Source organism: Xenopus tropicalis, chromosome 8, assembly GCF_000004195.4.
Source record: "Xenopus tropicalis strain Nigerian chromosome 8, UCB_Xtro_10.0, whole genome shotgun sequence".
Taxonomy (NCBI): Eukaryota; Metazoa; Chordata; class Amphibia; order Anura; family Pipidae; genus Xenopus; species Xenopus tropicalis.
In genome coordinates, this window is record NC_030684.2 from 54,454,095 (window position 1) to 54,478,944 (window position 24,850).

General features: G+C 38.7%; 1 protein-coding gene across 2 annotated transcripts in view; it reads right to left on the reverse strand.

Moving 5' to 3' along the window:
* The window catches only part of diaph2 (diaphanous related formin 2), a 760,530-nt gene extending 743,890 nt beyond the window's left edge, over positions 1 to 16,640 (reverse strand). Inside the window, exon 1 of one of the 2 annotated variants that reach the window (XM_031890756.1) lies at positions 16,020 to 16,623. In XM_031890756.1, coding sequence (XP_031746616.1) covers positions 16,020 to 16,148 — 129 coding nt within the window. In that variant the 5' untranslated portion in view covers positions 16,149 to 16,623. Of the gene's footprint in view, positions 1 to 16,019 lie in introns of both variants that reach the window. The other variant, XM_031890755.1, reaches the window with a different exon arrangement.
* Between the last annotated feature and the right edge of the window lie 8,210 nt (positions 16,641 to 24,850).

Below are 24,850 nucleotides of genomic sequence, written 5' to 3' on the forward strand. Positions count from 1 at the left end.
GGTGGATAATCAGGGTTCCCGAAGCGGAGCTCCTCTCTATGCGACTATCCTGCTCGAGGTCATGGCCACGCCCCCGACTACAGTTCATTTTAAAGGCATTTAGTGCCTTGCAACATGTATTTATTAGATATGTCCCTAAATTTTCACGTGATCTGATCACCCTACACTAGGTTGAATGCTTGGTCATGCTGCCAACAGAATGTAGGGAAGTGTTATATAAAGTTCTTCATAAAAATGCTGACATATTTCATAACGTATGATATATCTCATCAATACAAATTCACAATTCTTCATTTTATCAGCAGAGCATTTTCTCTTTTCTCACTTGAGAAGTTATGTTGCAGGAACATTGTAATAAAAATATTTACAAGGCAGTTGAGAACATATAAACTCATGCTCAGTTGATATTATAGAATTGCAATATTGGATTGATACTAATGCCTGAGCGCAGCACTACAAAGAGGTCCCATAAGTATAGAGTATAGAATCCCACTTGAGTTGAATATTATTTTATTGAACGGTGAATATAACCTGTACATAAACTGCAAACAATGAGTACATAATGTTTCCCCCATAATCCTATTCTCACAATGATGTACCTAAATCTTGCAAGATTTGCACTTGCAAGAAATTATATTCAAGTATTTTTTATTTTGAAGGAGGTGTTGGGCCCACTGGCTAATGGAGTGCCTCTGCTTTCCAAGTTCAGCCTTATCCATTGCAGCCTTTTACAGAGCCTTTTTATGCTCCTTCTTGCATCTCTTCATCCTCTGCTCACTTGCATCTCTCAAGACTATTGCCATATGTTATTGAATTTCATACTTTGGCAACAGGTCAGGCCCTCACAGCAGCATTCCGGCAGAGACTTTTTTATTAGATAAAGGATGAATTTACTAGCCGAAATGTAGCAACATCTCTGGAAGATAAATTTACTGGCAGAGACTTAGATTCCTATCTTGTCACTTCCATGTTTTGTGATTATCTAAAACAGACATACAGAGATTTTTACAGTATATTTGGTGCCTCAGTTCTGATCTCCAGCTACACATTGGGTAGATAAACCACTGAATTTAGGGGCTGTGCATCTTCCCACTTGATGTATAATGAGGGGCCTTTGCCTCTCTGCATCTTGCTACCAAATGTCGGAACAAATGTAATCACATTTATCCACAAGCAAAATCTCAAAATTCTTCTTTAGATTTATTGTTATCAGCTTAATCTTGTTGGAAAAACTACTCTGTTCACACCACTGTTTTTATTGACACTAGAGTAGCATGCAATACTGAATCCATTCTCCAGCAAATCCCTTGGCTCAAGTACATAACCCTTTTACTGATTGGAAACAAAGTCAGATTTCTGTTTGGAGACAATTCTGCTTTAGGCTGTTGGCACACAGGGAGATTAGTCACCCACACTACTGCAGGTGACTAATTACCCCTAAATCCCTTCCCACCAGCAAGAATGTGAATCGCTGGTGGGATGGTATATGTGACACTTCAGCTTTACGGAATCGTCTGAAGTTTCCTCATGAGGCCTTCTCTTCCTGGAATGTTATCTATGATTCTTGATGAAAGTCATTTTTAATGCTGCCAAAAATGTGCCACTAACCATTCTGGACTGTGGCAAATAATTGCTTTGTGTATTTACCCATTTCAAGCGGTGACATCCTTCTGGGCCCAAAGTAAATATTGTTTCCAGCATTACTACAAGAGCCTTCCTATTTGTCAATTATGACCCTATCTGTTTATTGGATTATGTTTGTCTACTGCTTGTCTAGGCCTTGCTTCATCTCCTTGACTGTGAATCATAGTTCACAAACCTGACCTACTGCCAATCCTGCACCCAGTTTCACCCCTGCAGTCTGGTGGTGGTAGTGGTTGCCGCAACAGAAAGCCGAGGGGCTTAAAAGGCCTTTGATAAAGACCAAAGCTGGTGGGGTTCTTAAGCTACCTTGTAGCCCCAAGTGGCGCCTCACAGTGATTCAGGAGATTATTTCTTAGCAACCAGGGCTTACACCTTTATAATCAAAAGGCTCAAATATAAAACAGATAAATTATTCATGGGCTTATTCCTAGACCCCTGATAAATAATTTCTATACTATATTTTATCTTAGCCATGTCTCCTTTTTTATGGACAGTTGATATCATATGTCTGTGCTCCCTTTACCTAAAGTATTTGAATAATTTGAGACTAACACTGAGTGTAGAGAGACAGATTGTTCAGATGAGTGCAAAGTAACTTAATTAATTTCATAAAAATTACATACATGTATTTGATTACATTTAGAAAGTTTCTAATTTCCATGAAATGAAGCTTTTGTTACTTTTTTTCATTTTCATGATACTTCCCCTTTAAGTTTTTGACTGTTATTGCCCAATGTAAGATTTTTTAAGTGATCACCTGAGTGGTTTCACAACTACATGTCAGCTACAGAGATCATATGACTATGGGTTGGCAAGAAGTCACTGGTAAGAATAAACAGCTGTACTATATTTTGTGGCAAAGCTGTCAGATGCCTTATTTATTTTACGATGATTAGTGATGGTGAGCTTGTTTATCTTAATCTGCTTAGCGTGGATTTTCCTTCTCATGAGAAATATTCATTTTTTCTGAGAATGTGAGAAGATGAAACAGACACTTTAGCCTATTATGGATATATGGATATAAAATAAAAAGACCACTGGGGCTTATGTTCATCCTTAGTTTGCTAAGGTACAGTTAAACTGTTCTAAAGAAAATTATGAGGTAGATTGGTGTACACAAAAGCAAACTACTTGTTTTGTATTGTATTATTTGCATATAATGGACTCTATGAGAGAAAACCATCCTGTATTTTGGAGCTTTCTACATAATAGGTTTCTGAATAAGGGATTCCATAACTGTACTTTTTTGTACTTTACAGTATATCTGTAATACCCCCTTGTTCCTCCCATGGCCTGTCACTGTGAGGTTGAATTTTAGGGTGCGGCCACACGGTTTGTACTGTATATCTGCTTCTCTCAGCCTTGCGTTTTTTGGACATTTTCCAATCCTCTCTGCTCTGTGTGCCCACACTTCGGCGGATGCTGTAGTTTTTAATGCAGGCACATGGAGGAGTGTAGGCAAGAGGATTTGCTTCTCTTAGCCAGGACGGAAAACACAGGGCCGAGAGAAGTGGATATGCGCACCGCGTGCTCTTGCCCTTATCTACCTATTTGCATTTATTAATATAAATTGATACTATTTCTTCTGCAGGTGTACAATTAAAAATCTTCCAAAGTCTCCAATGGTGCAGCACCCCCTCCAGCAGACAAAGCATCTCTCAGATCAGGGGAACAATTGCTGACTAAGAGAGAAATTCCATACAAACAATTATTAGTATCATAAAATGTGTTTATAATTTGACTAGCACTAAAGGTTTACACAGAAAACACATAAGGTTTACTGATTTCCTTGGAGCCTTATAATAAAAGCAGTAATTTGGCAACTTTAGATACCTGGCAAAGGAAACCTGATCCCATTCTCCCCATGGATTTATCCTCATGCATCCAAAATGCCCTCCCTTTAACCCACAGTCACTAGCAAGGGACCCTAGTCAACTGAGATTTTCAACACCATCTCACAAATGGTATCATCATAGAAACAGCGAACTTGCTGTCAGGTAAGAAATCCCTTGCCAGATCCCCAGCTGTTTCCTTGTTAGATAAAACTGCACACCGGATTAAAGGTAGATTGTATCCAAAGTTTTTTTGAATAAGAATGGATAAACTGGAGGCAAAATCATTCTTTGCTGTAACTGTCCATATATTTTTTTTTATTATTTATAAACCTTTAAAGCAAATTAATCCACTAATCTTTGCTAATATATACTTTTATTTTGTCAAGGTTACCCCAGCAAGAAAGATCATATTGCCAAAGTTTGTGGTGAAGGTGTGTGGGGGGGGGTGTATTAAACATATTTGCTGCATGGTCCAGCAACTAGATAATAATACAGTTGCAATTCACCCCTTTAAATATAGACATTTGTGGAAAACTACAAACTTCAGATTTGTTTTGTTATCTATGCAGGTATATACAAACAAAAATATTAATGAGATACTGAAACCTTTGTAAAAATGTAAGCAAAAATGTGGTTGCCATGGCTAATCTTCATTGCCATGCTATTTGTGATTCGGCCCCGCTGTATAATGCTAGAAATAGGGTTGCAACCTGCCTTTCCCAGAAAAGCAATTAATTAAGTTTACTTCCTAACACCTTCTCAGTTCGCTTTTTGAAAAAATATCTCAGTATCCCTTTAGCTAAACAACACAGACCAACAAAATATTTTGTTATAGATACATGGCACTCTGATCATAAAAATGTTACACAAACCCTTAACACTTTTGTGATGACAATATGCATGGTGGAATATTTATCATTTTCAATGAGTTTAACGGTTGCATTGCCAGCTAATTCAAACCGCATAGAGGAAATTATGACTTCCTGAAATCTGTTTGGGGGAGTGGTCAGGGAAGCTCCAGTCCATCTGCATATGGTCGGCCCACAGCTAATCTCACTTCCCCACACATTCTCTGAAAAGGTTTTCAGCTTCAACACCATAGGAAACAGTAACAGATAACTGAAATAAGCATTACAGAAAAGTGAAACTGCTATAGTTACAGTGACAAAAAATATGTGTTTTTCTGATCTGATGACTGGTACCATTAGCTTGCCTCTCTTGTATTCTACACTATTGCTGACAAACAAGTGCAAACAATGAAAACCATTTAATTAGTCTTCTAAAAATGTATATATATTTAGTATTTATCAGGTTCTTGAAACTTTTCAATACACCGAATGCCATCTGGTTTTATCTTACATAGGGTAGACTTGCTCTCAAAGAATTACCAGCCTTTAATTTGATATGAAAACTCCATTCAGTATTTAGGAGTCCCACGGATGCATGTTGTTGTCAATTACCTTTACCAGTACAGGAGCAGTACAGAAAGTTACCCAAGAGATCAGACAATTTCTACAAGTCTTCTGACAAGTTGGTTTTGATCTATGAACCAAAGATGTGGATGCAACCACTGTCTAATAAGCAAGGTAACAGCAGAGACAACTAATGTACACACTGTATACTCCTAACAGTCTTATTATAGCTGTATACCCAAACAATGCTGCTGTCAGCTTTGGAAATAATCAAGCTACTGTTGAACTGCAAGAGAATAAATGTAACTTTCGTTTCATTTATAATCTAATACAAATATTCTCGAGGAAAAGGTATGTTTAAAAATTAAATGAAATTCCAAACCCTCTTTAGTAGATAAAGGGGTCATATTGGGGTTTATATGACTCCATAAGTACCTTTATTTCATTAAATAAAGAAAGGAAAGGAAACAGAAACATATACATAAGATAAATTCTACTAATAAACAGGACATATTCCCCCTCCCCATCATTTAACATGATTTAAACTATAACACTGCAGTCTGTTTCTGAGATTTTTATAAGAAGAATGTCAGGAAGCTAACTCACCAGGATTAATGTTGAAGACGGCAGCTTGCTAGACTATGCTCTGCAAGTGTGATCTGCTTTGTTTTTCAAGTCTGTAAATATGGCTTACTTACTGACAGAAGCCCATAGGGACACATTCTCCAAAGAGTTAATTTCTTTTGTACCCAACACAAAATTAAAAAGGCCCCAAGGAATGTGTCACCAGATTGTCTATAGTTTACCTCTTGCTAGGACAGGTTATTAACACTACAGCGAATCCTTTCTCTGCTACCACAGAAGTACTTTTTTATCCATACTGGTTTCATCTATACAAATCTCTGTTTTTTCTGAAATTATGGAACATTCCCTTTTCCTCAAATAATTTCTACTGTATTGTACCTAAAGTAAAAATCCATGATATTATAGCTATGTGTTATTAAGTGAGCAATATGCACATCCACAAAAAAATAAATGAAAGCGGCAGCACATTGACAGACAGTTGCCATTCACTTTATTGATAGGCAGTATGATTGGGGACAGGCACAGGTGTGCAATTCGACTCAGAAGAGGTTCACCTCATAACGCAATGTGTGCTTTGTCATCTTGTTTATTTAGTCTATATTTGGCACATATGGCATTGGGTGTGACCAGCATTACAGTAATGTACTCAGCTTATGTATTGCATCAAGTAATTAAATATCTATGGATGAGTGGATCAGTCATAACTGAATTACAGAATGACACATTTGTGCTTATTCTAAATTGAGGTGGATTACGAAGAAGATGGGAATTGGTTAAATATCTGTGCTCACCGATTGTCTAAAAAGCAGTTCAATTAGAATTACGTGAGTGGCAGCTTATATATATTGGTGCTGGCAGCACAAAGTCTGGGGAATCAGGCCAATTGTGAAGTGCAGGCTTGAGTAGCTCAGATCAGTAGCCAAAGGGCCATTGATAAGGTGATAGGGCGACTGATAGTATGATGTGATAGTTACAACTGTTGTAATTGGTATAAGACATTTCTGTTTTGTTTATCATTGTTATATTGTCTAAACCAATTAACCGTTATAACATAAATCTTTATTAAAGTATGCTCCTTTATTCATATTCTTGTATATGATTATGCACAACAGCATATTCTTTAAGTGGGTCATGATTAGACTAGCTTCTTTTCTCTCCACACCCTACCTGCATTAGCTGTTCTATCTACACTTACCAATAACTGTCCTACACAAGTGTAATGGTGTATAATGGGTATTAAAGCAGATACAGAGTGCCGCCCATGCCAAAGCTCCATAGATCTATTATGCCATTTGGCATGGCATCACTTCCATTTACTCTTGATATCCCCTCCTGTTCAAAAAGTGGTGCCAAACCAGTTTTTATCTCCTCATTCTCAAGGTGATAAAGATGCCTATAGTAGCCTAATAGGCAAAACAAGTGTATCACAGGGGAAGCTGAAAATAAGTTTGGGTCCTGTGAATTTTCTGTAAAGTCAGCCAGTAATCTTATGGGATAACAGAAATTGTCAAAGCCTCCATACATTATCTGTGTAAAATTCAATTCACACATATATGACAACCAGAACTTATTTATTTTAAACTAGGTACCTGAAATTTTTAATAGCCTTGTTATGTACTGTATTCTGTGGTGATCAAGTGAACATATTATTTGCTTAATATTAATTTTATGATCGTGTGCTATTTTTCATGCCTTGAGGGGGTAGCAGATGTAGTCTTTTCAATACAATCCTTTTTCTATTTACCTCTATTACTTAATATAAGTTGAAAAAACATATTTGAAATTATTAATTTCTTGATAGTAGAAAATCTATGGAGGATGGATTGACTTTTTCTTTATACAAGGTATTCATTCACTAATGACAAAAACTTTTATAAATTAACAATCTCATCCAGTATTATGGCACCCTAGTTGAGTAACCCAAAGTGGGACCACCAGTGGGACATTTGTGTTTAAATGTCTAAGGGCCTTGACAGACGGGGAGATTAGTCGCCGCGTGAGAAATCTCTCTTGTCGCGGGTGACTAATCTCCCCGAAATGCCATCCGACCAGCCCGGCTAGAATGTGAATCGCCAGTGGGATGGCATACACGGCACAGTGATTTGCCGAAATCACCGAAGTTGCCTTGAGAGGAAAATTTTGGCGCCGCGTATGCCATCCCACTGGCGATTTATATTCTAGCCGGTGGGATAGCATTTCGGGGAGATTTGTTGCGCAGCGAATAATCTCCCCATCTGTCACAGCCCTTACTCCTCTACAACAGTTAAGACTAATTGCAGATTGCAAGGGTGCTGTATAATGGCACATACAGGACATATCAAGCTGCTTTGAACAACCCATAGCTTATTGGTCTGCAACCTTTAGATACCCTGACTATGCAAGAAGAGAGGGAAAGCTATGCCAATATTGTACCTGACAATATACAGTATATGGTGTATGTGTATTTAATTAGACATTCTGGTTTAACAATTTGAGCCAGCTTTGCCTTTAGAACCGCCCACACAACCCTAACCATCCATTTCCTATGAATGGGAATTAACTACAAACCAGAAACAAACTCACATTACGAAAACTCTATTAACTGTAATGTCAATATATATTGACCCAAAATCCATTTGTGGCTAAAGCACTACATAAAACCTGACATAAAATATAAAATATAAATATTTAAGTATAGGTCCAGAAGTGCAAACCATCGGCAAGAACTCTCATTTAGGTTATATTGCTATACATTCTATAGAATACTTCTTTAAATAACTGTTAATCTGTTAATAACTGGATGTTGATTGGCCTAACACAGCTTTATGATTTCCCTAAATATTTAATATTATATAATGCTGATTCCAGCCATTTCATCAGAAGCTAAAAATGCATTGGTTGGGATTCAGTTCATCTCATATTGTGACATGTTAATAGCTGCTAGCAAGGCTTTACAGCTTTAGTGCACATTACCAGGAATGAGCAGTGGTTTGGCAGCTTTATAAGGAAAAGCCTGCAGTTTGCTGGATACTAGTTGAACTATGTAAGTGTTTAGTGTCTTAAATTGAAAAAATTGTAATTTTGCAGCTTTTTTTTTAACTTAGGCACTTTGCCAATTGTCCAATATCAAGATTTATTGGGAAATATAAAATTGTAAAGTACAGAATGTTGACAGCCAAGTGGCAATTTAAACTGACGTATTTGAAGCCCCATATTTTAAAATTAAGTTACGATTGACATATCTCTGTCTCACACATATTTCGGCAAAAGAATATTAGGAACACAATCAGTAATTTTTAATTGGCATTTACATGTCAAGCGAAAATATTGAATCAAATGGCTCTTCACCTTAAAATTAAATTTTAGTATAGCATAGACAGCAGAAATCTGAGACAACATTAACTGAAATGACATGTTATCTGGTTGCTAGGGGATTTATTTACCTAGTTACTGGGGCATAGTTTTGAAATCTAAATGGAAGATGAATAACAGAGAGCCTGGAATGAGAGCTAAGATCTAAACAAAAAAATGACAGTATTAATAAAAGCTGCCCAATCAATATGATCTTTTTGGTTGCTGAAGTCAGCAGCCTGACAACAAAATGGCATTTTCACTTGAAAAGGTTTTGAAAAGTTGTCTAGAATATAAGCAATATTTACACTTCCCCTTTCATTTGTAATTATTTTATAGTCAAAGTGCTTTCCTAGCTCTTAAAAAAGTTATTTCTTACATTTAACATGTTATAATTTCCCAAAGCCCCCTGTCACTCTGCTCTATGAAAATCCTGCTGTACATACCATTTTGTGGACATGACCTGGCATCTTTGGATATAAGTTATTGGTAATTAGTGATGAGTGAATCTGTCCCATTTCAGTGAAAATTTTGCAAAACTGATAAAAATTTCACGAAAGGTGCAAATTTAGCTACTGCGTGACTTTTTTTACGCGCACAATTTTATTTGTGCAATGCAACCTTTTTTACATGACCACAGCTTTTTCCTTACTCTGCAAAGTTTTGTTGCACCAAATTTTTGCAGCAGTTTTGTGAAAAAATATACCAGTGGCGAAATGTAGAATTTCACTGTGAATCCATACCTGCCAAAAAATTTTGCTTATCAATATTGGTTAATGATGAGATCAAGCAAAAAGACCTTTTGCGTATTTGGGTGGGGGAAACAATTACAAACCTTCTTTAATGGCCTATAAAAACAGATACAGTAAAACTAACTATTGCTTAAGCATACTTTTATACAATTATAAAAATATTTCTGTCTGATCTGTTGCACAGATTTGTAGAAACTAATGCATTGAATATGTAAGCATAATTCCTGAGGCAATCCCTATTTATCTCAGCAGAATGCCAAGCAAGACTATGGGGCACATTTACTAATCCACGAACATCCGAAAAGCATCCGAATGCGTTTTTTTTGTAGTGATCGGTATTTTGCGATTTTTTAGTAAATTGTCGCAACTTTTTCATAACCGTTATGACTTTTCCGTAAATTGGCGCGACTTTTTCATAGCGTTATGACTTGTGCGAATTGTCGCAACTTTTTCGTAGCCTTTGCGCCGAGTGCGAAAGTTTCGGATTCATTCAAGCTTCAGTATCGTGACTTTTCTTGGGCCAGGTTGGAGCTGCAGAGTGCCATTGAGTCCTATGGGAGGCTTCCAAAATCATGCAAAGTCTGAAAGTTTTGCCCGCCGTTTACGAGCGCTCAATACGAAAAAGTTGCGACAATATATGAGCAAATCGTAACGGCTACGAAAAAGTCGTGACAATTCGCGCAAGTCGTAACGGCTACGAAAAAGTAGTAACGGATTCGTGGATTAGTAAATGTGCCCCTATGACTTCTCCCTCGTTCAGTGAATATTTGCCATGGCGAATTTTTGCGCCAGTTACAGAAAGAAAACAGCAATGGCAAAAAAAATGTATGTGCCATTAGCTGGGCAATCCCCATAGAATATAAGAAGCACAGACATGCACTCCCATTGTCTGAATAAATGTTCTATCAGTGGTATTTTCCAGGAGATGATAATAGTGGATCTATGCATTTCAGGATTGTTTATTTGCAGGAGACAGATTAACAGATTAACTATAAATAAATAAATTCCAAGACTAGAATTGTAAAAGAGGAATAAAAAAATCCAGAATTATTTTATTTGCACCTTACTTTACCAGGTATATTGCACAACGCTGTACTAAAAAAGTAAGAGTTTGTGTAGAGAGTCTCTGTGTGTGTAATGGTATTGGCTCGGAATGCTTTGATCTGCCTAAACCAACACAAAGGGCTTTTGATGACAGAATAAGTCAAAGGTAAGGACAGAGTGATCATTCCTTTCACAATATTGTTATATCCCAGTCCTAGCTACAGTCTGAAATAGCACTGGAACATGTTTCCTTCAAATCTGTTTCACCTTGAGCTGAATCATTTACCTTAAAGAGTAACTGGTTTCTACACTATTATATTAATTCAATTATTCCTATGCTTGTTATCCCTTGGACATGAGGAAGCATTAAAAAAGGCAATCATTTTGTGATAAACTATATGTGTGGCAGTGACAGATTGTCATTCAGACAAGAGCAGCTTTTGTGTAGCCAGAATATCCAGATCCTGACCTACCTTTCTACACCACCTACCTACCTAGTGTCTACACACAATGTTATTGGTCTGAGGATGTAATTTAATTTGTCAAAGTACTTATAGAGGAAGCTTGCTGAACTACTGTAAATGCAAAGAGACCTGGAGTGCTTTCTATGGCACGCAGGACATTCCAGGCAAACAGTGGCATGCATGGCATGACATTCTGCAATGGCAAATTGCCATTTAATTAGCATTTTCCAAAGATAGTTAATTATTTACATCAGCCCCTGCCCCATTGAAGCTTACAAGCGAACAGGATAATCTAATAAAAGATGAAACTTTTTCCTTAGTTTAACTACTCATAGCAACCATTAAAAAGTTTGTTTTCAAACAGCTGGCCAGCAAATGCTATCTGTTGAGTGGTTGCTATGCATTAAAAATACAGTATCAAACTTTGCCCCTTTTATTACATTATCCAGTAAGTCCTTAATCACATTCACATGTACAAAGGTCAAATTAACCTTTGCTTGTATTGTTTTGAAAGACTGAATAAAACTCATGCAGACATGGGGAGACCATACAAACTCCTTGCAGATAGTGCCCATGTCAGAAGAAATTTTAGTACCCCAGTGCTGCAAGGCTTATTTTAGGCATCGTTGGGCTTGGTAGAATTGTCTACCTAGGAGGAGACTTGTGAGTGAAATGAAATCTTGCATTATATTAGTCCCTCTCTGACTGTATATATTTTTGCAGAATATCTGCTTACTGCTCATTCCAGACATGCCATTGCACCTTGCAGACTAGAAACCTGACAGCAGGCAGGGACTTCCACATTAGCACTAGGTGGGGTTATCACCATGCTGTGAGTTTCAGTAGATAGTTGCCAAATAAAAGTGGACTACCCCAGCAACACTGTAAGATGCACGGCTAATTGGCTTTCCCTATAGTATTATCAAGAATCCTGCCTCAGTTCTACAACCGACAACTGTTGAAAATAATGTAAATATTAAAATGCAATATATGTATATATGTTATAAATAACTAATTTACAAAAAATGAATTGTATTCAGGAAACAACTGGGGGATGTTAAATAATTATAATTATTTATGCAATTTGTCTGTTTCAGATTTTTTCTTGTATTGTTTACTTGCAACTGACTAAATAATTTGCAGGGGGTTACTGCCCAGGTGGAATGTGCACAGTGTTAATAAATGCTAGTCCAGAGTTCTAGTCCTTTTGCTGAACTAATGCTGTTACCGTCATTTGAATCCCCATTGACTACTGAAGGCACATCTCACCTGGTAATGTCCAGACCTATTATTATTGTTCAGAAATTCCCCAGGTCATATAAAGGCATAAAAAAACACCTTATTGTCTAGCATTGACTTCTGGATGGTGATGGGAGTTGATTTGTCACAAGTTAAAAAATGTATAAAGTTGTTGTCAGTTTCATCACTAAATGGCAGAGATGGAAGCCACTAAAAAGCAGCAGGTAGGTTATCCAAAAAGGACTTTTCCCGATCACTTGCCTTTATTTATTTATGAGCTTAAGCGTGACAGCCTTTGCAGAACATACCAAACATACCTCAAATAGCATTTCTCTACCTTTAAGACTCTAAAATAAGCAGAACAGTTTTCAAACTAACAAGTTTGTGTCTGAAGGGGAAAACTTGAAAGAAAGGAACTGTGTGATTGACATATCTGCTGAACGTTTATATCTTCTCGAAGAAAAAGCCCAGTATTAGAGTTCACACATCGTTTCCACTAACTGTCCATTTATTTCCAAGCTACTGCTTGGTACATCAAATAAATCACACTACCTGTACCAGGTTTTTTTGAGAAATTTATAACTGGACTACCATTTTATTCAAGTCACATGATAATAGTTAGCTTTGTAGCAGCACAGGAAGCAGTATGGCAGTACTATCAATACACTACACATACTAATACTAATCTAAATAATGATTATAACATATACTGGTGCCCAGGTATACAGAGGTTAAGAATGCTTTTTTGTCAGTTTTACAGGGAAGAGTTTGCCCTTAATCCCATACAATTTAATAGTTTGAAAGGATGTCTTTTATATACCCCATATAAATACAGAATTAAAAGAATTAAACAAAAGATTTGCCAATAAGTTATATATAGATAGGTTCAGACTGGGTCTGTTAGCCACAAACTAAAGCAGCCTGCAGAAGTCAGAGGAATATATAAAGAAACCACGTGTTGCAACATGAAAGTGAAAACTCAAGAAAGCAGTTGTTCCAGCCCGCTGGAAATTAGTCAGAACTTTTGTACAGATGCCCAAAAATGAGAAAACTTTGCACATTGACCTATTTTAATTGGATCTTCGTTATTCAGAAAATAAGGAAACAACTTCTGATTAGAGATGTAGCGAACTGTTCGCCGGAGAACTAATTCGCACGAAAATCGGGTGTTCGCAAGTTCGCGAACTTTTAGCGATGTTCGCAATTTTGGGTTCGCCTTAGCTGGAGCCAAATTTTGACCTCTCACCCTAGAGCCAGCAGATACATGGCAGCCAATCAGGCAGCTCTCCCTCCTGGACCACCCCCGGACCACTCCCTTCCATATATAAGCCGAAGCCCAGCAGCCATTTTACATTCTGCCTGTGTGTGCTTGATGAGTTAGCATAGGGAGAGAGCTGTGTAGGGGTTTGAGGGACAGTTTAGGTAGCTTTGCTGACTAGTGATCTACTTTCTACTGCTCTGTATGTAGCTGCTGTGGGCAGCTGTCCTGCTGATCTCATCTGCTGTAACCTAATAGACTGCTTTTATTTTCTGATTACTGTTACTCTAGTCTTCTTTTCATTGTGTACTGCAGCTCCATCTGAGTGTGTTGGAGACAGGTGTGCTGCTCAATAAGCACCAACCACACATTCACATAATTTTTTTTATTTGTGTTTTTTTACTTTGCTACTGTAATTTAGCCCAGTGCTATTAGTCTAGCTGTGGGGGACTGGTGTGCTGCTCCTGGTAGTTCACCCCCAGCACCAACCAGAGATCACTTTTGTTTTATTATTATTATTATTATTATTATTATTATTATTTTTTTTTTTATTTAACTTACTGTTCTTTAATGTGTCCAGTGCTGTTTGCTGTTATTCATAGTAGTGCACCAAACACGTTACACATAGTAGTGACATTGCATTGCAATAAAATCACCTGAGCGATGTTTTTCCACCAGCAATAATATATTCCATATCCACTACTGCGGCGTTTTGTCTTTGCGTGTGAACCGGCTGTAACCTTTACACGACTTGATTGGCATGTAGACACCGGACGTTTTAAAGCAGTTTATTACACAAGTTTAGAAATGTAGTGTGATTTCTGCCCTTTACAGCACAAAACGCAACGCTGTGTCAACAACGTATTTTTCAGAGAAATTTTTTCCCTTGATCCCCCTCCTGCATGCCACTGTCCAGGTCGTGGCACCCTTTAAACAACTTTAAAATCAGTTTTCTGGCCAGAAATGGCTTTTCTAGTTTTTAAAGTTCACCTTCTCATTGAAGTCTATGGGGTTCGCAAAAGTTCGCACTTTTTGGCGGAAGTTCGCGAACGGGTTCGCAAACTTTTTTTGTGAGGTTCGCTACATCTCTACATCTGATGAGAAGTTATGTGTATAGAAATTTAGATAACAAGGAAAATAGAAAGATGCATGGCAGACAGACAAACAGATAGATAGATGATAGATAGATAGATAGATAGATAGATGTATAATTTTATTTATAAAGCGCTACTTATGTACGCAGCGCTGTACAGTAGAATACATTAATACAAACAGGGGGTTAATAAGATAATAGATAAATACAAAGTATAACAATAAATACAAATAAATACAAGATACAGTTACAGTTGCAATAAGTTAAGAGTCAAAGACACAAGAGGATGGAGGTCCCTGCCCCGTAGAGCTTACAATCTATATGGGAGGGTAACTTACAGATAGAAATAGGCAAATATAAGTGCTGTAGGTCACAGTGGGTGACAGTACAATATAAGTGCTATTTCCCAGATCAGGTGCTGAGTGAGAGCTCCAAAAGGTAGTCTTTAAGTTTGGTTTTAATGATAGATAGATAGATAGATAGATAGATAGATAGATAGATAGATAGATAGATGATAGACATATAGATGATAGATAGATAGATGATAGATAGATAGATAGATATAGATATATAGATAGATGATAGATAGATAGATTAGATAGATGATAGATAGATAGATAGTCTAAGCTTGACCTGGGCAGGGATCCTAAGCAAGTATTTGAAGACACAGCCTCTATTAAGATATGCTGGTGGTGGTATGTATATATACAGTATAATGAATACAATAATATAAAACAGAGGCTACTGTAAATTGCAATGGTGCACGATTATTTTCAAAAGTTCTTGTTGGTGTGTGTCTAAGTGTTTGTGTGTTGGTGTGTATGTCTCAGTGTGTGTGCCTGTGTATGAATGTTGGTGTGTGGGCTACCTATGCATAATACATTTACACAGACAAGTGTAGGCTCAGTGTGTGTTTGCTCAGTCTGTGTTTACCCAGCCCTCAGGCAGGTAGCAGCAGTGGCAGTGACAATGACAGTAACACAGACAGGTGCCTCATACGGCAGCATCTTATGGAGCTGATCATGAGAATAGCAGGCAGCCTGACACACATACACACACTGTACTGCGTTCATTTCATTCATTCCCCTCCTGCTTCATCTCCCCAATCACCCCTCCTTCTCTATGGTTGGACAGACATCTCCTCCCCTCTCCCAGCATCACCTAGGAAGAGAAAGCAGAGGGGCTCGAGTATAGAATAAACAGTCATAGTGACTACCAGGCGCTGCCACCCAGGCCTCCTCTCGTCAGGGGCTTGCCCGTAGGCATGGAAACTGACTGCTGATGCCACAATCCTATCCCACTGTAGTCATTGGCAGGACAAACACGAGTTTGAGCAGGGATAATCAATTAAACTGCAACTCACCAGCTTCGGTTTATTTTTGCCCTCGTCCGGGTCAATGGCTTTTCTTTTTGAATTCTTGCTGCTGGTCACTTCGGCGTTCTTGCCTGGGGAGTCCTCCCCCCCCATAGCTGCTGCTTGCTGGTTCTCCATTTTTAAAGAAATCCACAGAAATCCACCTGTCAGATCCCTGTCACCCACTCCCAGCCCACCGTTTAATCCTCCAGGGAGGGGAGGGGGGGTGTAGTGGAAAAACCCTCCTTGTTATCTCTTTATTAGTAATGGTAGAGTGCTTAGCTCCCTCCCTTATGTACAGTGTTGCTGCGAGGGCTCCTTTACAGGCTCAACATGCCACAGAGCTAATGTTTGGCAAATTATTGCATGCACCAGGGTCTCTCCCCTCAACCGCTTAGCAAAGCTGGGAAGCACTGGGTTCCCTGACACCCCTAGCACAGGAGAGCAGAGTGGCTTTTTCTCTCTTTTAGTTAGTCTCCCTTTAAGGCAGGCTGAAAGGATTTCTCTCTCCACTCCCTCCCCAAGCAGGAAATGAAGCTCTCTAGGCTGGAACAATCAAGGGCCGATCAAGCACGCATGTTTGTAGTGATAGAAACTGTAATGTTCAGTGCGCTGCCTCCTTCACATCCTGCCTCATGGCTGCACCCTGCACTCTGAAAAAGCTTGATATTTGGATTTTTTCCCTCTCTGTTACTTTGTAATCTCCTCTGCTGAATCTGCTGAGTGGGGCTCCTGCCTGTCACTAAGTAACTATGAAGAGAATGCAGGCACATGAATGCATTCCCCTGAATAACTGTCAGAGGCTTCCCGGGCTTCTTGCATTACATTGTGAACTCACACCAAACCAAAAGTACTAAGAACAATATACATTTCAGTTCATTCTAATCTACAGGTATCGGACCCCTTATCCGGAAACAATTTCTCGATGGGTACGCACTCCAGACATGGGTGAAGGTGGTTTTGTGTCTTTCAACACGTAGTCATAGGTGTATACATATGACTACTATACTGTTTCAAATTTTAAATTAGGCTTGATGTGCTGGGTGGCTTAGAGCAAGTTTTGGTATTGTTGTATTTAACCCTTATTTGGAAACCCATTATCCAGAAAGTTCCGAATTATGGAAAGGTCACCTCCCATAGACACCATTTTAATAAAATAATTCACATTTTTAAAAATGATTTCCTTTTCTCTGTAATAATAACATACCGCCCAACTGTCCCGCTTTCTGCGGGACAGTCCCGGTTTTGGCAGCGCGTCCCGCTGTCCCGGATAGTTCCATAAATGTCCCGCATTTCCGTAATGCGGGACATTCATGGAACTATCCCGACAGCGGGACGCGCTGGCTGCAAGTTAGTCCTCCTCTTCAGCGTATACTCTGTATGGGGGGGATACTCTGTATGGGGGGGCACCTGTGTATGGGGGGGGGATACTCTGTATGGGGGGGGCACTGTGTATGGGGGGGGATACTCTGTATGGGGGGGCACCTGTGTATGGGGGGGGATACTCTGTATGGGGGGGCACCTGTGTATGGGGGGATACTCTGTATGGGGGGGGATACTCTGTATGGGGGGGATACTCTGTATGGGGGGGGATACTCTGTATGGGGGGCACCTGTGTATGGGGGGGCACCTGTGTATGGGGGGGGCTACTCTGTATGGGGGGCACCTGTGTATGGCGGGGCTAATGTGTGGGGGGGGCACCTGTGTATGGGGGGGGCAAAACTGGTACATAGTTATAACTCACGTATAACTTAGGTAGTACAGTATGAGGGTATAGCACATTTGCGTCTGATCCCGCCATTTCAACTATATAAAAGGAGTATTTTTTTTAAAAAAGGGTGTGGTAATTGGGGCGTGACCACAAAAGGGGGCGTGGTCAAAAAAATTTGCCACGCTGCGCGCGCCAAATCTTTTTGTCCCTCTTTTCATTTTTCGAATGTTGGGAGGTATGTAATAAATCAGTACCTTTGTACTTGATCCCAACTAAGATATAATTAATCCTTACTGGAGCCAAAACTATCCTATTGGGTTTAATTACTGTTTAAATGTTAAAAATGTTAAAAATCATTTTTTCAGTAGACTTTTAGTAGGAGATCTGAATTTTGGAAAGACCCCTTATGGGGAAAACCCCAGGCCCGAGCATTCTGGATAACGGGTCCCATGCCTGTAAAGGTATGGGACCCGTTATCCAGAATGTTCAGGACCTGGGGTTTTCTGCATAAGGCATCTTTCCGTAATTCGGATCTCCTACCTAAAGTCTGCTAAAAACAGGGTTTTATTCTTAGAGAGAAAAAAGAACCCATTTTTAAAAATGTAAATTATTTGATTAAAATGGAGTCTATGGGAGATGGCCTTTTTGCAATTCGGAACTTTCTGTATAATGGGTTTCCGGATAAGGAGTCCGATATCTGTACTAATAAATCGGCCATATGTTCCTATGCACTACACTGTCCCCTGAACTACATATGGTAGAGGCTATTTGTTCCACAGAGCTGACTTTTTCCTCTCTAGCTCTTGTTGCACTACAACTCCCAGCATCCCCTTTCAGCAGTAAAAAAAATGACAAGAGGTTAGAGTTTGTACACAAGCAGGACAAATGTTAAAAAATGATAAAACAGATTCTTTAACACTGTGTTATGTAAAATTGCAAGGCGCTTCCAAAAAACAAATAAACATTTACAGTTTTTTAAAATAGCATGTTAGATGAAAGGATAACCTTTTCAGAGTAATTGTTAATTAAATATATAACAGGTCCGCCAATACAGCAATCTGTTAAGATAGCATCATGGATCTAGAATATTCCTTTAAAAGCAAATATGCCATATTTACACAAACTGCACAGGTTAAATATATTTAGTAAAAGATGATCACATGCTTGGTGGTGCATACAGAAATGTATCCAAATATCTGTCTATTAATATAATTACAGTATGTGTTGCTACACTACTTGCATTGATTAACTGAAATGAAATACCATCCATAGACTGACAAAATAGTTTATTCAGCACCAAACAATTCTGTAGGAAACCTTTTGTATACACAGGGCAATAACTTTCAATCTAAACATCTCTCGGACTGTGTTTCCTTTACTCAGCATAAAACCAATGCAGTTTGTATTAATTTTTATAATTACAGTCAATATAAAGTCCCTTTAAGCAAAAAACATTTGCAGCAACTCTAAGATCCATTGACCTCATTAGAGGGGAGGGATCAATGCAATGAATCCATTTCCCACAGAAGGCTGCTTAAATCCCAGTGACTAGTGTAGAAAGCACCAAAAAACAATGAAAACTAATTGAATGTGACGCTTAGTTAATGGGTAGAAGAAGTTCAGTAGTGTAAGCTAACCCATAGCCATTATATAGCCTATAAAGGAAACTGCTAGTTTAGTAGCAAAAATGCATTTCTTGATGTAAAGGCAAAGAAAGTACGGACCACTTCTAGTACGCTGTATATATATATATATATATATATATATATATATATATATATATAGATGGGTTGACGGCACGCACAGGAAATTTCATACAGGAGTCACAGGTTTGAAGAAAATAAAAAGAGGTTTTATTTAGTCCAAGTTTCGGTTCCAACTGGAACTTTCATCAGGGACACCACCAACGCCATAGTGCAGACCAAACATTTTTAAGCCCAAAAAGGTGCCAATCTTGTTGCTAGGCAACACCAAACAAACAGGTATAAGGCAAAAAAACACATAAAACAAAAACAAACTTTGTTACAGTAATATCCATAGTGGAACACTCAGGTGCACAAAATAATGAATGCTATATACAAGGAAAAACACCGGAGCAGTAATGAGCTAGCCGGGTGGTTATACTGACCCCCCTGTGTGGTGTATACTCGTACCAAAACTCCTAAAATATGATAAAGAAGTAGCCTGAGGGACTTATTGGTCAAAACTGACTTTAAAGACTGTGTGGATAGACAGAGGGATTGGCTTTCTATGAACAAAAAACTGGGGTGCTATAAGTTCCCACAACCACACACAGGTAAAAGGACTAAGATTCAACACAGACTGGGCTGTTTGTCAACCTTCGTGATATATATCATGTGATATATATCATGATATATTATCATTACCACCCTCCATTAGCAAAGCACTGAAGGAGGGTGAATCGAAGCAACCAGTTGCCAGACATTTTCTAAACATGCGACACCCTCTGCCCACCTTCAAGTGCATGGCTATCGACCACCAGCCCCCCCGTCTCAGGGTGGCAACAGGGACTTGGCTCTACTAAGGAGGGAAGTACGTTGGATATATAAATTGGACTGTGTGGCCCCATGGGGTCTTAATGAGACTTTACCACTGGGTTGTTTCATTTAGCCACTTTTGATCGATTTCTGCCAATTACTTTACTTTGTCTGTGTGATTTGTTCTTCTCACTAAAACTGTATAGTTCTGTTCTACATATGCAACTGTTTCCTTTTTTTGTGTGACCTTTAGGATGTTTGTATCTGATTCCCTGGTTACTATATGTAACCACTATAGCAACATTGTTGCGATCCTCCTGCTGGGCCGTTGACTACATTTTTTCGGGTGATACATGACCTCCTGTGGCGGGCTCTCACATTACCATTCCTTAAAAGTTAGCAGGTGTATCTGTACATATGCTGTCATGCCCCGCGTGGGGCACAGCTTGCCCAGGGTTACAAAAACTTGTCTGCTCTAGGTTGAATGTGCTTACTGGGGGAATAGCAGGCGTTTCCCCCCCCCCCCCCTTTTCTGGTACCTGGCCGGGCTGTAGGTGGGCGAATAACACTCTGTGCTATGCAAGAGGAACCCTGTATGTGAGGGGTGCTGAAGGCAATGGCTAACTTAAGTGCAGGATCCCCCTGTGACAGTGTACCCAAATGAATATGGATGGTAAGACAACCTTGTTGGTCTGGTTCAGTAACATCGGGCTACTTGATTGCTGACTCGATGTCTGCTGTGAACATTACCTTTTGACACACTGCTAGACCGGCGCACACAACATTGCCAAGGCATTCGGGTTTACTTGATCTGCCATTGCCTCACTGCTAGCTCACCTAGCAACGGCGGAAACTTATTTGACAGAGTGCTGGACAGCACGGGCCATGGGGGACTTGGTATTTGGCACACTGCACCATACCTTCAAGAGCAGACGAGGTAGGCACGCGCAACCCCTGTTCTTACTCTTTATCATATTTTAGGAGTTTTGGTACGAGTATACACCACACAGGGGGGTCAGTATAACCACCCGGCTAGCTCATTACTGCTCCGGTGTTTTTCCTTGTATATAGCATTCATTATTTTGTGCACCTGGGTGTTCCACTATGGATATTACTGTAACAAAGTTTGTTTTTGTTTTATGTGTTTTTTTTGCCTTATACCTGTTTGTTTGGTGTTGTCTAGCAACAAGATTGGCGCCTTTTTGGGCTTAAAAATATTTGGTCTGCACTATGGTGTTGGTGTCCCTAATGAAAGTTCCAGTTGGAACTGAAACGTTGGACTAAATAAAACCTCTTTTTATTTTCTTTAAACCTGTGACTCCTGTATGAAAATTCCTGTGCGTGCCATCACCCCATCTGTATACATATCCTTTTTTTGCACGGGCACCCAGGTATCATCTATTTTGTTTGGTGTGCAGCTTTCTGGCTACCTACATTTATTTATATATATATATATATATATATATATATATATATATATATATATATATATATATAATTTAAACCCTCTGATATTTTGTATTTATGAATACTACTACTACTACTACTAATAATAATAACATAATAATAATAACAACAATAATAATAATAATAATAATCTCTTATTCTTATGGAAAATACTCTTATTGTTACTGATGTTATTGATAGGAGACCCAAAAATCAGTAGATTTAAGAAGCACTGACACATTCCTTAAAAAAAACAAATGATATTAACTACAGAATTGTCTAGAACAGGGGTCCCTAACCTTTTAAACCCATGCCCAACATTTAAATGTAAAAACAATTGGCAAGAAACACAAGCATGAAAAAAGTTCCTATGGTGCAAAATAAGGGCTGTGATTGGCACTTTGGTGACCCTATGCAAACTGCATCCTATGGGAGGCTCTGTTTTGCAGCACACTTTGTTTTTATACAACCAAAGCTTGACTTAAAGCCAGGAATTCAAATAAAAGCACCTGCTTTAAGGTCATTAGGAGCACATCTAAGGGGTTGCTGAGCAACATGTTGCTTGTGAGCCACTGGTTCGGGATTACTGGTCTAAAACAAGCTTTCTATAAAACTAAGCATACAGTAGGTCTGAGAATAGTTGGTCAGTTCACAAATCTAGGCACTGTAGGAGACATATGCAGGAAAATGTCTTACCTCATTTTTGTAAACATATTCTTGGGGTATCTGACTTCCTCTCTCAGAAAAATCCTTCATTCCTGGGGCCAGAGTCTGCAGTTCTCTCCCCTCTCCTGCTCCCCACTACCACAAGAATGCTAAGAACTCCCTCCCCCTCCCTTCGGAATGTGTGATCTGAGCTATAACTGCTAGAGCTGCAGCATATTTAAAATGGCAGCTGCTGTTTTAAACCAGTGGAGGGAGCTTCTAGAAATCTTTACTCAGGTATGGTAATGCTTTCTGCTGAATAATTATAGTGTTCCAGGTGGCACTAATGTGGCAAATTTATTGGCAGTAAAATGCCAAAATGACTTTCCTTCTCCTTTAAGTCTGCTCAAAAACCAATTAAACATTCTCTTCTTTATTTTACACAGCAACTTGTCACAATGTACTTGCCCTCTGAATTATTTCTATTGACCATATTGGCTTTTGCAATGTCTGAGTTGGCGTTGAATACTGACATAAACTATGTTGTTCAGGCTTATTAAGAGGAAATACACACTAATAATATGAAGAGGAGATGTGCAAGGAATACAGAACATAATTATACATTGAAAATAACTTGCATTCTTTTGAAAGAATTACCCATGCATTTGGAAGTTTTTCTGATTTTACTGTAGCTAATGCCTAGTTTAACAAAAGCAGTTTAGCATTAGCACTAAGTTGTAGGGCAGCTCAGGAAGTCAAATATGTATTCAACAATGTAAAATATATATACCAATGAAACTGGGTCCCAATTAAAAAAAAAATGTAGTGTAAGGAGAAAAAAATAATTAATCCATGGAGCTACAGTGATGTTTGGGAGCAAGCATAGCTAACTTCAGTATGTGGATCCTCATGGGACAGGTAACAAAAACCATGGAAATATAAGAAGGTAAAGATCAATTAGCATCTCAAGCCTTTTTAAATAAAGAGCAAATTGGAAAATATGGTTCAAACCTCTTGTGTGTTTCTCCACTTTCCTTCCTTCCAATTAGTATAGAGCAATGAGGAATTCACAAGGCCACTCCAGTCTGACATCTTTAATAGGATTTTTTTTTTTAATAAATAACCATTTGCAAATAATAACCATTTTGCCTCTGAATATGCTGCTAATAGTGGTATTTTTAGTAGTATGCATGTTGAAACCCTGTTTATAGTGAATATAGTGAATAATCAGTTAAATAATTATTCTGTATATCCGTGTAGTTTGGTAACCAAGAAATGTGCATGCACTGTACATCAAAGAGTTACTTATGCTTATGTAGTTAAAAAAATGTAGTCATAAATACATGTTGTACACCAATACTAAAATAAATAAATATTTGTCTCTATTCTTCATGAATATTTGTGGTTTATAAAACATTTTCTTGGATGTTCAGTCTAGTATTGAACAGCCCTGTCAGTATCTCCCTTCCATAGGTTGGTTTACCCTTTTCTAAGTATTGGTGCAGTGTTGGACCAAACAGGAAGGTTCCATTAACAGCTAAGGTCTGGGGATGTGATATAGGAGTCAGGCTGTTATTGGACTTCCTGGCAGAAATATATTATGCTTGCTGATGGGGTTATTTGTTGTATAAATTGTTGTTCTGCCACAGTTAATCCCTCAAGGCTAACATTAAGTAGATTACAGACATAAAGGCAAAATCCATCCATTTAGAAATGAGATCACTTAAATGAGCTTATGTAAAAGTGGTGCATAAACATGAACTTGACTGGATTCTTTTGTACAGTGAATCAGTGCACTGTCCAACATGGTTCCTTCCATAGATGGAGCACTCTCTGCCAGTTCAGCAAATGAAGTGTGAAGAGGTCTGCGATGGGCTGATTTACTTCCTACATTTTGTCAGGAATGGAAGAGTGGAGGAACGTTTGGGGCAAGTAGTAAGTGTGATCACAACTTGCAGAATGGAATGTAAGCTGTAAAATACATGGCGCACAGATTCTCTGGAAAACAGACTCAAGTCTTCGAGTACAAGAATCCATCATTTCAACACGGGACAAAGTTTTCCGCTGTGAAGTCATGGATTCTGAGACTTGATGTCCCTCTAATTCCCATATTGGGTGGTGCACATATTGCTTGGAAAGCAGAGGTATTTTATGGCAAGGAGTCCATCATCTCTTATTGGAAAAAAGCAAAGAAGGGGGTCCCTTGGAGAGAGACTGTCACTGTTTTTCTTTAATCAGTGAAGGACATCTCTTTTTCTGTTGACTACTGCAATGATTAGAAATGATTTGTCTACCCCCCACAACACTTTTCCTACTTATGTATTGGAAAATAATGAGAAATGACAGAGAGGAGAAGTGATAATCTATAGCAGGGGTCCCCAACTGCCGTCCGCAGGTTTCTTTCTAGTGGGCCGCCTGTTACCGGGCACGGTAAAAATAACACAAATAAAGTAAACAAATCGCCACCTGAATAATACGCCTAGAAAAGCGATGCACCGATCAATGCAGGGCGCATGTAGAGGCGCGTAGGAAAATGGCAA